At 39.6% G+C, this 13,882-nt stretch overlaps 1 protein-coding gene across 1 annotated transcript in view; it reads left to right on the top strand.

Annotated features, from left to right (window-relative positions):
- ARHGEF28 (Rho guanine nucleotide exchange factor 28) overlaps positions 1-13,882 on the top strand; it is a 197,102-nt gene that overhangs the window by 74,694 nt on the left and 108,526 nt on the right. Inside the window, exons 8-9 of the mRNA XM_054986796.1 lie at positions 665-717; positions 2,664-2,724. Of these exons, the coding sequence (XP_054842771.1) occupies positions 665-717; positions 2,664-2,724 (114 nt within the window). The remainder of the gene's footprint in view (positions 1-664; positions 718-2,663; positions 2,725-13,882) is intronic.

Below are 13,882 nucleotides of genomic sequence, written 5' to 3'. Positions count from 1 at the left end.
CCAAAAGGGGAAAAGTAGCAACAAAATATAATCCTTTCTTTTTGAGAATAATATTTATTTTATCTAACCACATAGGATGGAGTCTAACAACAATGCTTAGGTACAGACTATGCATGCTACTCTTCCAGAATAGTGGCACTGTCTGTGGCTGGGGAAAATGAATTAATATGGACTTAGTGCATTATGTCATTCCTCCAGAGTTTTGAAAAGGAGCCAGGAAACAAAATAATAAAGTAGTCACAATTGTTCCCCATGATCAAAGGAAAAAAGCTAGTTCTTAAAATGCATGAGGTTTCCTTTCTTTTTATTAAGTTAAGAGTCCCATGTACAATATAATATGCCTGTGGTAGTCTACACTGTTTGACAAGTACATATTAATCAGCAAGGCTGCTTTATGATTCAACATGTATTTTCACAGCATGCCCCTTTAAGAAAAAGGAGCTTGTTTATAATTAGCCCATTAAAATAACACAACAGCTTATTGTAGAGCCTTCTAGTATTTCAACCACAGGCATGCTACTTTGGGAGTAGTACATATTATAAAAGAACATTGTTCGGCCTTTGTGAATCCTTCTATTTTACACTTGCAGTGTGTGAAGGGGGAGAACTCACTTCCACAATTTCCTGCTAAAAGATAATTATACAATTATTTTTCTTTAAACAGATCCTGTGGACCTTGTGTCTGAGGAGTCCTCTCTGAAAAATGAAGATGTGACGGTACAGTTCCACTATCCTTGAATTACTAGCTAATGCACCATTTGCTTCTGGAATTAAAGATAAAAATGGCTAATGTCTGCCAAGTATCATCCTATACTTGTTCCAATAACAAAACAAATTATGTATCTAACTAATTTCAGAAAGCAAATTGGCCGTATTGCTGGGGCTGAAAACTGTAACGAGGAAGTCAACTGCTTGTTTAGGATAAAAAAACCTATGAACTTCAAGCCATTCAGGTGCCACTGAGGGCCACCCTCTGAGGGCTGTTTTTGATGTAGCTAAATTCCCTTGAGACTTCTGTTTATCATACTGAGATTTAAAGATCCTATGCCAATCATTTTCCATGTTTGAAACTCAGAGCAATTGTGTTGTCTATTGACAAATGCAGTTAGTTCTGAGGAAATATTTTTTTAACAGTTTCACACATTTCATACCAAAATCAAAAAGAGTCCAGTAGCACCTTTAAGACTAACCAATTTTATTGTAGCATAAGCTTTCGAGAATCAAGTTCTCTTCGTCAGATGCATGATACAGAGTCTCTGTATCATGCATCTGACGAATAGAACTTGATTCTCGAAAGCTTATGCTACAATAAAATTGGTTAGTCTTAAAGGTGCTACTGGACTCTTTCTGATTTTGCTACCACAGACTAACACGGCTAACTCCTCTGCATCTATGACACATTTCATACCAGAGTGATAGTTGAACATCATATCTGATTATAAACCATGGCATAGAGTGGGATAATTCACACAGTGGAGCAAGAGACAGACAGGGGCCATTTTTCTGTAAGCTTTAGGGAAACCCTAAGTTTACAGAAAAATATGTAAAAGGTTTTTTTTATTTTAAAAATCCATATCATAGAAGCAATGTCTACTTTTTAAAAAGAAAAGCGTGCCACCAAGATCTCATAAGACTATGTTGTGATTTGTGAAACTTTAGAGGCTTTTGGGGTGGGTGGTTTCTAGGCAGTCTGCAATTGACAAACTACAGTTAGTGTTGGTATTGGGGAAAGGGGTGGAAGAGAGAGACTAAAAGGTTAAATATACCAGAGAGAAGATAAAGTTGGAGGGAGAAGAACAAACAGGTGAGATAGAAAGATGAGGGAATAGCAAAATGTGTGTGACTGAAGAAGGGGACAGAGGCCATCAGGGGGAGAAACAGAAAAATGCTAGGTGGGTGGGAGAGAAAGACCACAGGTGCTACCTGGGAGGGGGGTGCAAAGAGGAAAAGCAAGAGGGAGGAAAGAAATGAGACCCCTGTGAGTCCTTGAGGATCCCCCACTTGTGTTATCCTCAGTTATGCACCTGGTTTCTGCTATGGGAGTGGTTCACAGGAGTGCTTGCATGAGTCTAAAAATAACAGCTACTGAATTGATCTTTAATAGTTCGGTGGGTAGCCAAGTTGGCCTGCTGTAGAACAACAGGATTTTAGTCCAGTGGCATCTTAGAGACCAACAAGATTTTCAGAATGTAAGCTTGCACTGGACTAAAATCCTAATAATCTTTAACAGAAACACTTGGTTCTAAAGTTTTGTGATCTGCATTGTCTGAACCTTGATGTTTGGAAGGAATTGCCAGTTCTTCAACTGCAAGCTTTTGAACTTTTTTGGATTGTTGTTTTTACCTAATGCCTTTAAAAGAAAAGAGCTGTCTAGAGTCACTGATTACTGTGAAATAATGAACAACATATTAACTGCTGAAACATTAGAAAACTGATGATTTGAGTTGGTGCTTAGATAAACTAGAAAAGAGCAGTTCTTAGAGAATGTCCTGTTTTGTGTATGGATTAATTTTGTTTTGTAAAAAGAATTATTCTATACTGAGAGTACAAAAAGACAAGCCAATACTCCTGAAAAATACATTCTGAAATTTCCCAGCTCAGTTTATTTTTAGAGTATGAAATAGAAAATAAATCTAATTTCTTTTTTTAATATATATATATAGTTTTACAGAGATCATACGATTCAACCAGTTGAAAATGAAAGTGACACCTTGTTGAATTTAGGTAAGAAAATTCTTTTATCTGTCTTGATTAAGATTTTAAAAAATCTGAGCCTTATAATTTGGTGGTGAGTTAGAAATCACTCTCCAGTGATCAGGGCTGGGTGCAGTACAGAAACTTGTCACCTTCCTTCACTTCCTTCTTCCTGAAGGAACCAATAGCTAGGTTGCAGGTTATGGGCGTTATGATCTTTCTGATGTCCTTCAATGACATACAGATGCTCAGCAGTGTGTGAGCTACTTCCTTATGGACAGTTTCATGCCATTAGGAAGTATATACAAAACTATGTGGGTGTGAACACTAATGTGCTATGAAGTGCTTGCCATTTCACCCAGTTAAAGCTGCTGAGTTATATTATGAACTGTTCTCAGTCCAAATATTGGATAGTCACATTTTTCTATTATATTTGAAAAGACAAAATACTCCGTTTGCTTCTAAATTAGGGTAGGACAGCCTGTAGCAGAGTAAAAGGGTCTGTGTAGATGGGGCTCGAGAGTAATATCCTTCAGATGATGAGTGTTTACACTTACGTCCCTGTGAAATGTTGGAAAGGATGGACTTTTGGTCTCAGAACTCTGAGAAAAACATAAGTTGATAGTTACAACCAGTACTGTTTTTTTGTTTAAAATTTATAAATGCTGTCCCCTTGGTAAAAGATGTCATGATGAGCCAAGGATGACAAATTAGTTGTATTTGTATCAGAATTGAGACAAAAAGGTTTTCTCACTTGTTGAAGGTATTAAATTAGCTGAGCAAATTAGGAAGGTTATGTTATTGCTAGTTAGGATGATATAACCTATCTTGCTTTACTCAGCTAAGTACCAGTATTTCTTTTGCTCATAGAAATAGAAAAAGACTGTCGGCAGATAAAAATCTGAACTTCTGGTATTCAGTTGAAAACCACAGTTGGCTATTATCATCTAAGCTTAGTACACGAATGTCACACTTTTTCATTTGTTGTTAGCTTTTTGAACTTACTGTTTACATCCCCCTTATATGCATATATAATTGCCATTTGAGACTATACTTTATGAATATTACGAAGTAGGCTCTACCTCACAAAATTTCCTATAGATGTGTTGTTGTGTGTGCGTATGTGCATAAAACTTATCTTTCAAGTTTGTAAGGCTTATTTTAACTATAAAAGAAAGCTTGCTTGTTTTTCATTTTTTACAAAAACTTAAAAAATGTTAATGTAAATTTTTGCCCATAATATCTGTTCAAAAAGAGAAGACTGAAGTACTGCCCAAATTAAAATAATGACAGTCTGGTTTACATAGCTGCGTTGTTTAGGTGGCCTAGTAGCTGGTATTTTTGGTTTGCTAAGCTCTCTGCCTGTATTTCAGAGGTTGTAAGAGATTCTACTGGTCACAGTTTGCACTCCACAACATAAAAAGATCTGAGGCCAAATTTTTGGCATGCTTTGCTGTGTGACCCGGGTAGCACCAGAAGATTTAAAGGAGCTTGTCCGTTTGAGTTTTTTGGTTTCCTTAATAATTCCAATTTAACCACTTGTCACTTTGACATATTGAACTTAATGATCCACTGCACTGTTTGTCTTGCTAGGGGTTAAAGCAATATCTTTCCAATTATTATTTAAATCTGCTTTCCACAGGAAAACAAACGGATAAAAAATTACTGTCTTTTTTCTGTTTTGGATAAATCGAATAATTATTAATTATGGTTTTGAATAAAAGAAAAGTCAGTTTAGTCCTAATCCAGAATGTTGGGTGTGATTCTCTGTACATATAGAAATATGGAGATTTAGTTCATATGGATTCCTACTTTTATTGCAGAGAAGGAAGTAAATCCCTGTGCAGGGGAATAGCTGAAAAAATGGGGTAGTTCTTAAGGCACAGAAGGATCTTCATGTGTGTGAGATAATTAGCAGTTATCTAGCTTGCTCCATGAATGTACCGCTTGGCTGCTTTATGAATTGCGTGCTGCTCCCAATTAAAGTTCTTCACCAACTTGGAACATTGGCCAAGATTCTGCAGGTGTGTGGTCCAATGTTTAACTCACCTGGCACCCAAGGCAGCTGCCAGTATTCAGTCATAAAAGTGCCTCATTCATGTTTGCAGCAACCTGCATATAACCAAACTACAATTCTTAGGGAAAGAAAAAGGAGACGAGAACTGTCAGAGAGCAAGAGTGATTTCCCCACCCTGGAGATTCAACAAGAAAGCTGGTTAATAGGCTGCCAGTTCTGAATTGAGTTTAGGGAAGCGTATGTATCATTAAAAGTATCACTGGATCACGGTGTGTGCACCTTATTTATCAGCATTTTTCATCAGATATGTTTTAAACACATTTTAAGAAAATTGTATTGGTGTAGCCCAATGTTCAGACCCACTGGTCTGATAAATAAGCAATGTGCTATCTGACACTGCACTGCTGCAAATTTGCCTAGGGTGTCATACTAGCACAGCTTTCATACTGATATCAGTTACTATTGCCAGATGGGAGCACACAGGCAATATTATGTAAAAGCTGCTTCGTAGCATAGAACTGGGTGTGTAAGTGATATCCTGGAGTAGAAAAAAATGCTGGGCCAGACTTCTAGAGATAATTCAGAGTTATGTGTTTCTACAGTGGTAATGCAACTAATGGGTGTCAGAGTGGAATAGACTTCCCCATTTGTAAACCATAGGCTCTTACTATACCGATGCTGATCTGATACCCATTCTGTTTTACCTACTTTTGGCTGACTGTGGGGTAAACTTATTTTAATGCATGACATGTTATTTTGTTAGTTTGTAACACAACTTTCATTTTCTCCCTTTCTCGCTTATGGCAATCATACACCAGCCCAGTCTGCAGAATTCTTATGTGAGAGCTGTTTGATTAGGGGAAAGTAATTGAAAAAGGTCCGGTGGCAGCAGCATTTGGATGCAGGGCATTCCAGTCTGCAGAGGTGCTGATGATTGCCTGAGGTCATTCTGGTGATAATGGACTACACAGTGTTTGTTACAATTGTCTATAGGCTGCTGCTGGGATGCTTGGAGCTGTTAATTGGTTTTCTGACTCCTATCTGCAAGATCAGGGTTAATCAAAACAATAGCAAAGGATAGTTGTCTGTCTTCAGTGACAAACACATGGTTTTATTCAGTAGTCACTGTTGTTCAGTGTATATATATGCAAGCAAAAGGCCATTGTAGTGGTTTCGGACTAGAACTGGGGATAATAGAGTTTAAATCAAAATTTGCTTAGTGACTTTGAACCATTCATTCTCTCTCAGCCTAGCCCATCTCTCAGCATTGTTGTGATGAGGAAAAGTGAGCGAAACATGTAATAGGTGGATGCCAGTGACAATGCAAGACAATGATGATATACAAATATACCAGGGCTTTTTTCTGGGGAAAGAGGTGGGGAAACTCTCACCTGGGGCAACTCCCGGGAGGAGGTGGTGCCCCTGTTACTGCATGCACATGTGCGCAGTGTGCGTGCGCTCCCGGGACAGCACAATGACATCACTTCCAGGATGTGACATCAGTACACAGGGCATGGTTGCCCTGGGAGTGCTCCCATGCTCTATGGGGGGCTTGATTCGGCCTGGATCAGGCTGAATTTGGCCCGGATCAGGCCTGGATCAGTCTGGAATGGACTGCTGCTGCATGGGAGAGCACTCCCCCACCCGGCAGCAGCCCGATCCTGGCCATTTCAGGCCTGATCCTGGCCAGTTAGGGCTCAAATTGGGCCGAAATGGGCCCAAAATGGCCAGTATTGGGCCCGAATTGGCCTGGCATGGGATGCTGCCACACGGGATAGCACTCTCCCACCTGACAGCTGTTGGATCCTGGCCATTTCAGGCCCAATCCAGGCCATTTCACGCCCAAATTGGGCCAAAACGGGCCCGAAACAGCCAGTACAATCAGTATAATTTATATTAAACTAGATCCATATTTGTCTCAGGCTGACCTCTGCAGTAATATGTAGCCTGCTGACAATGTTATTTGATTTTTTTTTAAAAAAAATAATTGGCCACCAACCCAAGTGCTTTTTTCAAGATATTTCTGTGATCTTATGTTAGGGGTCTACTAATCTGTGATTAACTGGGCACACTGGCTGTAGCTTGTCAGTGTGCTCATGGAAGTGAGTTGGTACTTATTTTTATGCATATTAATCTTGCTCTTCTAAGATGTAAAGCTTTCTCAAACTACTCAGACTTAGAGGAATCGGCACAGGATGCTAATTTGTTTGGGATATAACTGTATGTAAGGCCTTTTCTTCTGTATGCAATTGTAACTGTCTCTATCACAATTCTTTTGTGTGAAACTGTGTTTAACTTGAGCTTGAGCTGCTGAAAATTTGAAGCTTCTTTCTTTACCTTGGGATTGAGTGTCTTGCCACTCCCAGAACACCAGCTGTGTTCAAAGCATAGATAATGAACTGAACATGAGATAAATTCACTGTGTGGCTTCCTGCCACATCAACTTGCAATCTGGATTCCCAGTTGACCCCTTCCTTGTTCCCATGCCAAATGTGCACTGGTTGAGTCTCAAGGTCTATAGCATTCTGGTTGTTTACTGGTTTAGACCGAGCTATGATAGTGTTACACCACTGGCTGACTGCACAGAATGAATAGTGCCTTGCTAATTTTTAAAGCCCTAAACCATGGCTGTATTTTATTTATTTATTGAAAACATGTCTATCACTTTTTATCTCCCTGGACCCACGGTGTCTAATAATGCAGCAACTAGGTGGTAAGGACTAGAGATGGGCATGAACAGCAATACGAACAAAAAAAAGCCACGAACAGCCCAATCTGCTGTTCAAGTACAAGCTCTTCATGAGGCCCCATTCTAAACAAACAGCTGGTCGTTGCAAGCCTCGTTCGTTGCTGTTCATCAAGCCAAACAGTCTGGCACCTGCAATCAATTCCCTTGGCAACGTAGGCAAGGATTGTCTGAACTCTCTGAACTCCTGCTGTTGCCCTGGAAACCCCACTCTAAGCCCAATTTAGCTTGGTAGGCAGGTCTTCCTTCCAAGTGTGGAGCTCCAAATTTGTTTCAAGAGAGTAAATACCATGGAGGGGGGGTCCCAGCTCTGGCTAGTCTTTGCAGACAGTGGAGAGGGAGAGACAGCTGCTGTTGGCATTTTGATAGAGAGACAGGGAGAGTGCATTGGAGCTTGAATTTTCTCTGTGTGTGGTGGGATATGGATCTACCCCTTCAGGTTCCAGGGCTGCTGCCAGGCTCTGGGGCCAAGCTATAATTTACTATTGGTACCTTTCCTGCTGCCTGCTCAGGTAGGGTTTCTGAGAGTGGTCCGGTAGGGATCTACCCCTTCAAGTTCCAGGGCTGCTGCCAGGCTCTAGGGTGAAGCTATTTTTAAATTATTGGTACCTTTCCTGCTGCCTGCTCAGGTAGGGTTTCTGGGAGTGGTGTGTTAGGATCTACCCACTCTCAGGTTCCAGGGCTGCTGCCAGGCTCTGGGGCCAAGCTATTATTTATTATTAATACCTTTCCTGGTGCCTGCTCAGGTAGGTTTCTGGGAGTGGTGCAGTAGGGATCTTGACCAAACTTGGATGATGGCTGGAGGAGAGCCTGCTGGCCCCTACGAACAGCCAACCATGAACATGTTCGTGAACAGGGCCATGTTCGTGGTTGTTTGTGAGTCCCTGTTCGTGGATGGCAATGAAAAACGAACATCATGTTTGTTTTTTCTGTTCATGCCCATCTCTAGTAAGGAAACAAATTATAACAATCAAATTAACAAGAATAAAGCACAGATTAAAAAGCACCCCAAGTTTAAATACACAGAGTATTTGAAAATACACAGAAAAAGAATGAACACAGCCAAATGCTGAAACAATTTACTTTCCACCAAATGTTATTTTCAATAAAAATTCCTTAGATGTCTTTCTAAATGTAGCAGGTGAAGGTATCCACAACCACTTCGGCAGGCCATTTCAAAGGACCCACTAGGGAAAAGTCTCACTATCTAGCTATAACAGTATTAGGGTTTCTAGAAACCCTTTTCAAGGTTTTCACCCTGATGGGTACCAATACTTGCATTTCTCCCATTTTTGGGAACCTTATCTTCCAATTTATCTCCTCGGAGTGATTTACAAAATTTGATTAGTCAGGAAATCCAAGCTTTGTGGGGGCAGAGAATCCCTACGATGCATTCAGACTAGAGATGGGCATGATCAAAAAAAAATTAACGATCCAGCTGATCGTGGATTGGTGCCGGCGATGATCCCGAATTAACAATCCACACCGAGCATCTCCTGTGCCCGATCTGTGGATCGTGGATCGTGGAGGCCAAAGCGGGCCGTGCTGCTATTCCCAGCTATGTGGGAAGGTGGGTATTGGCGGCGGCCGCCAGGCCTGGCAGTCTGTACTCACACTGCCTCTGAAAATGGAGGGAAAAACTGGCATTGTGTGATACTCTAAGAATATCTCAAATTTCTATGACAAAACCCATAGAAATTAGGGAAATAATGGTACTGAGACATCACTTATGCGTCCAAAATTAGAGATGATGACATCATGTGATGCCAGTTTTTGAAGTCTCTATTCTCATTTTCCAGTTTTGAGATGTTAATCTTTTGTTGCCTTTTATTATGAAAGTGGGGTGTAAAGGGATTTAATTGCATTTTATAGAGCGTAATGCTTGTCAATTGGTGGAGTGCTTTGTAAACAAAATAATTATTTGTTTTGACTGACTGTCATGTAGATTTTTATCCTGCTGTTCCTCTCCAAAATTTGGGGCAGCAGATGTTGTTCTTCCTTCCCCACTGCCAAATCCTCAAAGCATTGTGACTGAATGAAAGAAAATGCTATTTTATTGTTTGAAAATGCACGATTATACAAGAGTTAACAGAGCTTAGAGAAGTGATCTCCAAGAAAAATATTAAGCAGGGACATGATGTTCTTTTCTTCAGTCCTCAGCACTTAAAAAAAGGGAGGGGAGCAAACGGAGAGAACCACAACCATCTGTCGTCTCGGTTGTGAGGACTGGACTTCTATTTCATCTCAAATTAAAAACAACTTTTCGGCAGGATGGCATAAAGAAACCTTTTATTCGGCTTTTTCATCAGGGTTTTGTCTTTTTGTCTGGCCTTCATTTAAGACTCATACTTTTAAAAAGATTAAGAACTTATGTGAAATAGGTTTTGGAAGATTTCTAGTAAATTCTAGAAGAAGTATCTTTGGCATATAATGGTCAAGTGTCTGTACTCTCATTGCCTGTAGTTTCCTTAATTTGGCATTCAGCTTCAACCTGTTGAATTCTGCCATGTATATGTAATTGTAAATACAATGCAAACTTTTCAGTTGCTTGGTGACTGGCAATGGGCTGTTGTAAAGTTAATCTTTGGTACTATTCCAGTGAGACAGTGCTGTTAGTCTGTGGCTACAAAACCAGACAGGCCCATAGATCTTGGAAAGGCTAAGAGATGCTCTAGGTCATAAGCTTTTGTGGGCTGGAGGCTATTTTATCGGATATATGATCTGACGTATAACTGATGCATATACTTAGGTACAGAGAAAAGCAGCGGTGCAAGAAGCAGGTTTGTGGGCTGTTTAAAGGGCCCTGCCACTTGCAAGTGGCAGGTCCCTTTAAACTATCAGCTGGCAGGCAGTGGGGGGGATTCCTCCCTGCCAGCTGATGGTTTAAACCTGCGGCTTGTAAGTGGCAGGAAAGGGCCCTTTTAACAATCAAATGCCCCTTTCGCTGTTGCTAAGCAGCTGGAAAGGGGCATTTAAACCCCATGAACCATGAACTGGTTCGTGGACTTGCCCCAGTTCATGGGAGTTTGTGGTTCCTGGTTCGTGGAAACCCCACGAACCGTATGGTTCGGGTTTTTTGTGGTTCGTGCCCATGTCTAAATCTAAGCATAAAAGCAATCACAATAACAAATAACCTATATCTCAAAATCATTTAGTGTATTCATTTATACAGAATTATTTGTAACATTTACAAAGTACTGCCATACATTATATTGCCTAATGCAGTTAGTAACCTTCTACTACTTTAACCTGTCAGGAACATACATTAAAGTGCTAGAGCATTCTAATATGTGCATAGAGGCCATTCCTATTTCTTATACATAAAGTGCTATTAATCAATATTACACTAGTGCCAAAGTAAATAATACACAAGGTAGATGATTATACATAAAGGTATGGTTATACATAAAGGTTATACATAAAAGAAAAAGCATTGGGGAAGCGGAAGCCTGAATAGAACCAGTCGGCCAGTAAGATGCTCACAACACATTGGACTTTTCTTCTAAAGCTGGTCATCTTGTCTACTAAGGAACCATATAGCACACAAGGATTTATCCTGGCTTCATTGAGTGGTGTTATGAACTTTTATGAATAAAATTGATGAATGAATTTTTTAAATTTGTTGCTGTGATTTGCATCCAGGGCTATACTTTTCTGTATAACCATCTACCTTGTGTGTTATTTACTTTGGCACTTACAAAAATCATTATCAGTAGCTGAAGCAAATGTGTTTAATAAACTAATTTATTATATATTGAACAATGATAATGGTAGACTGCAAACTCTTGAAGTTTGATTTTATGGAAATGTGTAAATGTGAAAACTTTTTAGAAATTAGTGTTGTAGAATATAGAAGAAATGACTATTATAAGAACATCAGCCAAATCACTTTGTGTTATTATTTGAAGATTATGTTTTCATAAGTATATAGAATTAGTTCTTCGCACAGCAATGAAATCAGCCATATTACTGGAAGAAAAAGGCTTCTCTTTCTTTTATAGAAATTGTATTGGGATATGGCTGTGTTGTTGAAATTCTTGTATTAATTAATTATGTCTTTATATTCTAGAGGGGAGTTGGGCTAATCTACTGCAGCAAAAAAACAGAGTTGTCTTGTGATTCCTTAAAACTACTAACTTTTATTTTGCCATAAACTTTTGTGAACTTCTTCAGATGTAGGAAGTGTATCCTCTGCTGACAGATTGACCTCATGAATCTGGGGAAGTGGCATTTAGTCCTCAGAAGCTTATGCCAGAATAAAAACTGATTAGTTTTTAAGGATGATTTCTATTTATTTATTATGGCTGTGTGAAAATCAGCTTGGTGAGAATCATTTCATACAATGCTGTTCTTTTGATGATGATGATGATGATGATGATGATGATGATGATGATGATGATGATGATGATGATGATGATGATGATGATTTGGAATGATACATTTTATGCTATAAAATGCCTTAGGCATTTTCCCTCTTACGTTAACTTAAAAATTCATATTTAAAACCAACAACAGTTTTTCTTAATCAGTGTCAGGTCTTGCCAGGCATCCCAAAGCACTTTACTGCATCACTTGAGGTGTATGAGTTAAAGTTACTTTATTGATGAGTATACCGGTATCAAGATAGCTGTACAGGGTTATTGGCTGGAATGAGGCTAGTAACTAAAGCTAAGGGAATTATAGGTCAACCCCCCGCCCCCAATAGTGTAGGAAAGTCTGTTAGAGTTTGAGCGTGCAAATTGTGAGAATACAGGGAAGAAAGCATAGACATTCCATAGTCTTTCAGACAGTTGGTGCAGTCTCTGCTAGACTCCAAGGTCACTCTCCCAGGCCAGGGATTGTTACTAAAACATCTGCAAGATAAGCAATTAAGTGCTGTCTTAGCTCAAGGATACCTTTGTATACTCTCAGAGGATAACACACAGAACACTGGCAATAAGACCAGAGCATCATTGAAACAGGAGTCAAACATAACCATGACAGATATGCTGGGGCTTATCTGACAATCAGCGGAATCAACCTCAGCAGCAAACCTCAGCCCCAGAAGAGATTGTTGCAGAAGCTATTGTTAGGCTGGGTGTTGTGAGTCAATGTTCCCAGTATGGCAGGGAAATACTAGGAATGCTCTAAGAATGAGGGAAATAAAGGAATGCTTTCAATGAGGCTGGATAAAATAGAGCCAAAGCTCTAGGGAACCACTGTGAATTATGTGCTGAATCTCCTACACAACTTCATCCTTAAAGCACACTGAGACCATTACATAGCCCTAGTAGAGTATGCCAGGACTTGTTTACATCATGGTTAGTTAATTTGGGGGTTGATAATCTAGTTTTAAAAAAGCACAGTTTGACAAAGACTGGTACAGACCTGAAAAGTATCTAGTACAAGCCTCTGCCCCAAGGCATGATCCTTCACACATTTCACTACACCTATACCACACCCCTAGCCTCAGATGTCTTTAGTATTTACTTAATTAATAATTTGCCTTCGTCCTATGCTGGTCTTCGGGCTGCTGCACAAATATCATAAGTAGTGTCATATCCTGATTTATGTTGTGTAACAAACAGAGTAAAATCAAGCAAGGTTCTTGCTACTAGAAATATCTACATGCCTAATGAACTCAGAGGGTCTCTTTGGGCATGATATTTGTTGTCATGGGCCAGGTATGCTTGCAGTGATTCATATAGGATATACACATACACAAACCCCTTGGAGTTACCTTTAGAGTAGTACCATTGAAGCAGATGTGTGCTTTCCACTGTCTTTGAATATACATTGTAAAATTGGATCCAGTAAGTTAGGTAAGGTGACTGTCTTTTACTTGGTTCAGTAAAATAGATCATCTTACCCAACTTTGCATTTCCTTGTTACTGTTAATTTTATGTCTCTGTGCTCTTTATAAGGAAATATATACAGGGTAAGAGGATATCTTTCATGAGAACATTTATGGATTTTTCTCAAGGACTTCAAAAATGTTTTCTTGTACTTATAATCCTGTGTTTTCTTGATGGAGCCTAGAGTGGCATATATCAGGTTCCCAGGAGGTCTTCTATCCAAGGCCTAATCAGATAAAGACCTATTTATCTTTGGCAAAGTTGTTGGATCATGTGCCTTTATAGCTATGCCTTGGGCCTTCATTCTTTCAAAAGTACATATTCAAGGGCCAGAACAGATCTGAATGGCCCCAGTTTTGATTGGATGAGCAGTGCTGGGGAAGAGGTGCTTAATTCTATTCCCAGTCTAAATCATCCCCTTACTTAAATCTACTATTTAGCCCTGCAATGGAAAAATGCAGGTTGTGCCTCTTGCCACCACCACCATTCCCAATTGCAGGGCCAATAGAAGGGGAAAGTTGAACTGCTACTGCCAAAGTTGAAAGGATATTGACATTTGATGGGTATGGAATCCAGAACTTAAAAAGTTAG

This window comes from Eublepharis macularius, chromosome 8 (genome assembly GCF_028583425.1).
Source record: "Eublepharis macularius isolate TG4126 chromosome 8, MPM_Emac_v1.0, whole genome shotgun sequence".
Classification (NCBI taxonomy): domain Eukaryota; kingdom Metazoa; phylum Chordata; class Lepidosauria; order Squamata; family Eublepharidae; genus Eublepharis; species Eublepharis macularius.
The sequence above is the reverse complement of the archived record's forward strand: the minus strand, read 5'-3'. Positions and strand labels throughout refer to the sequence as shown.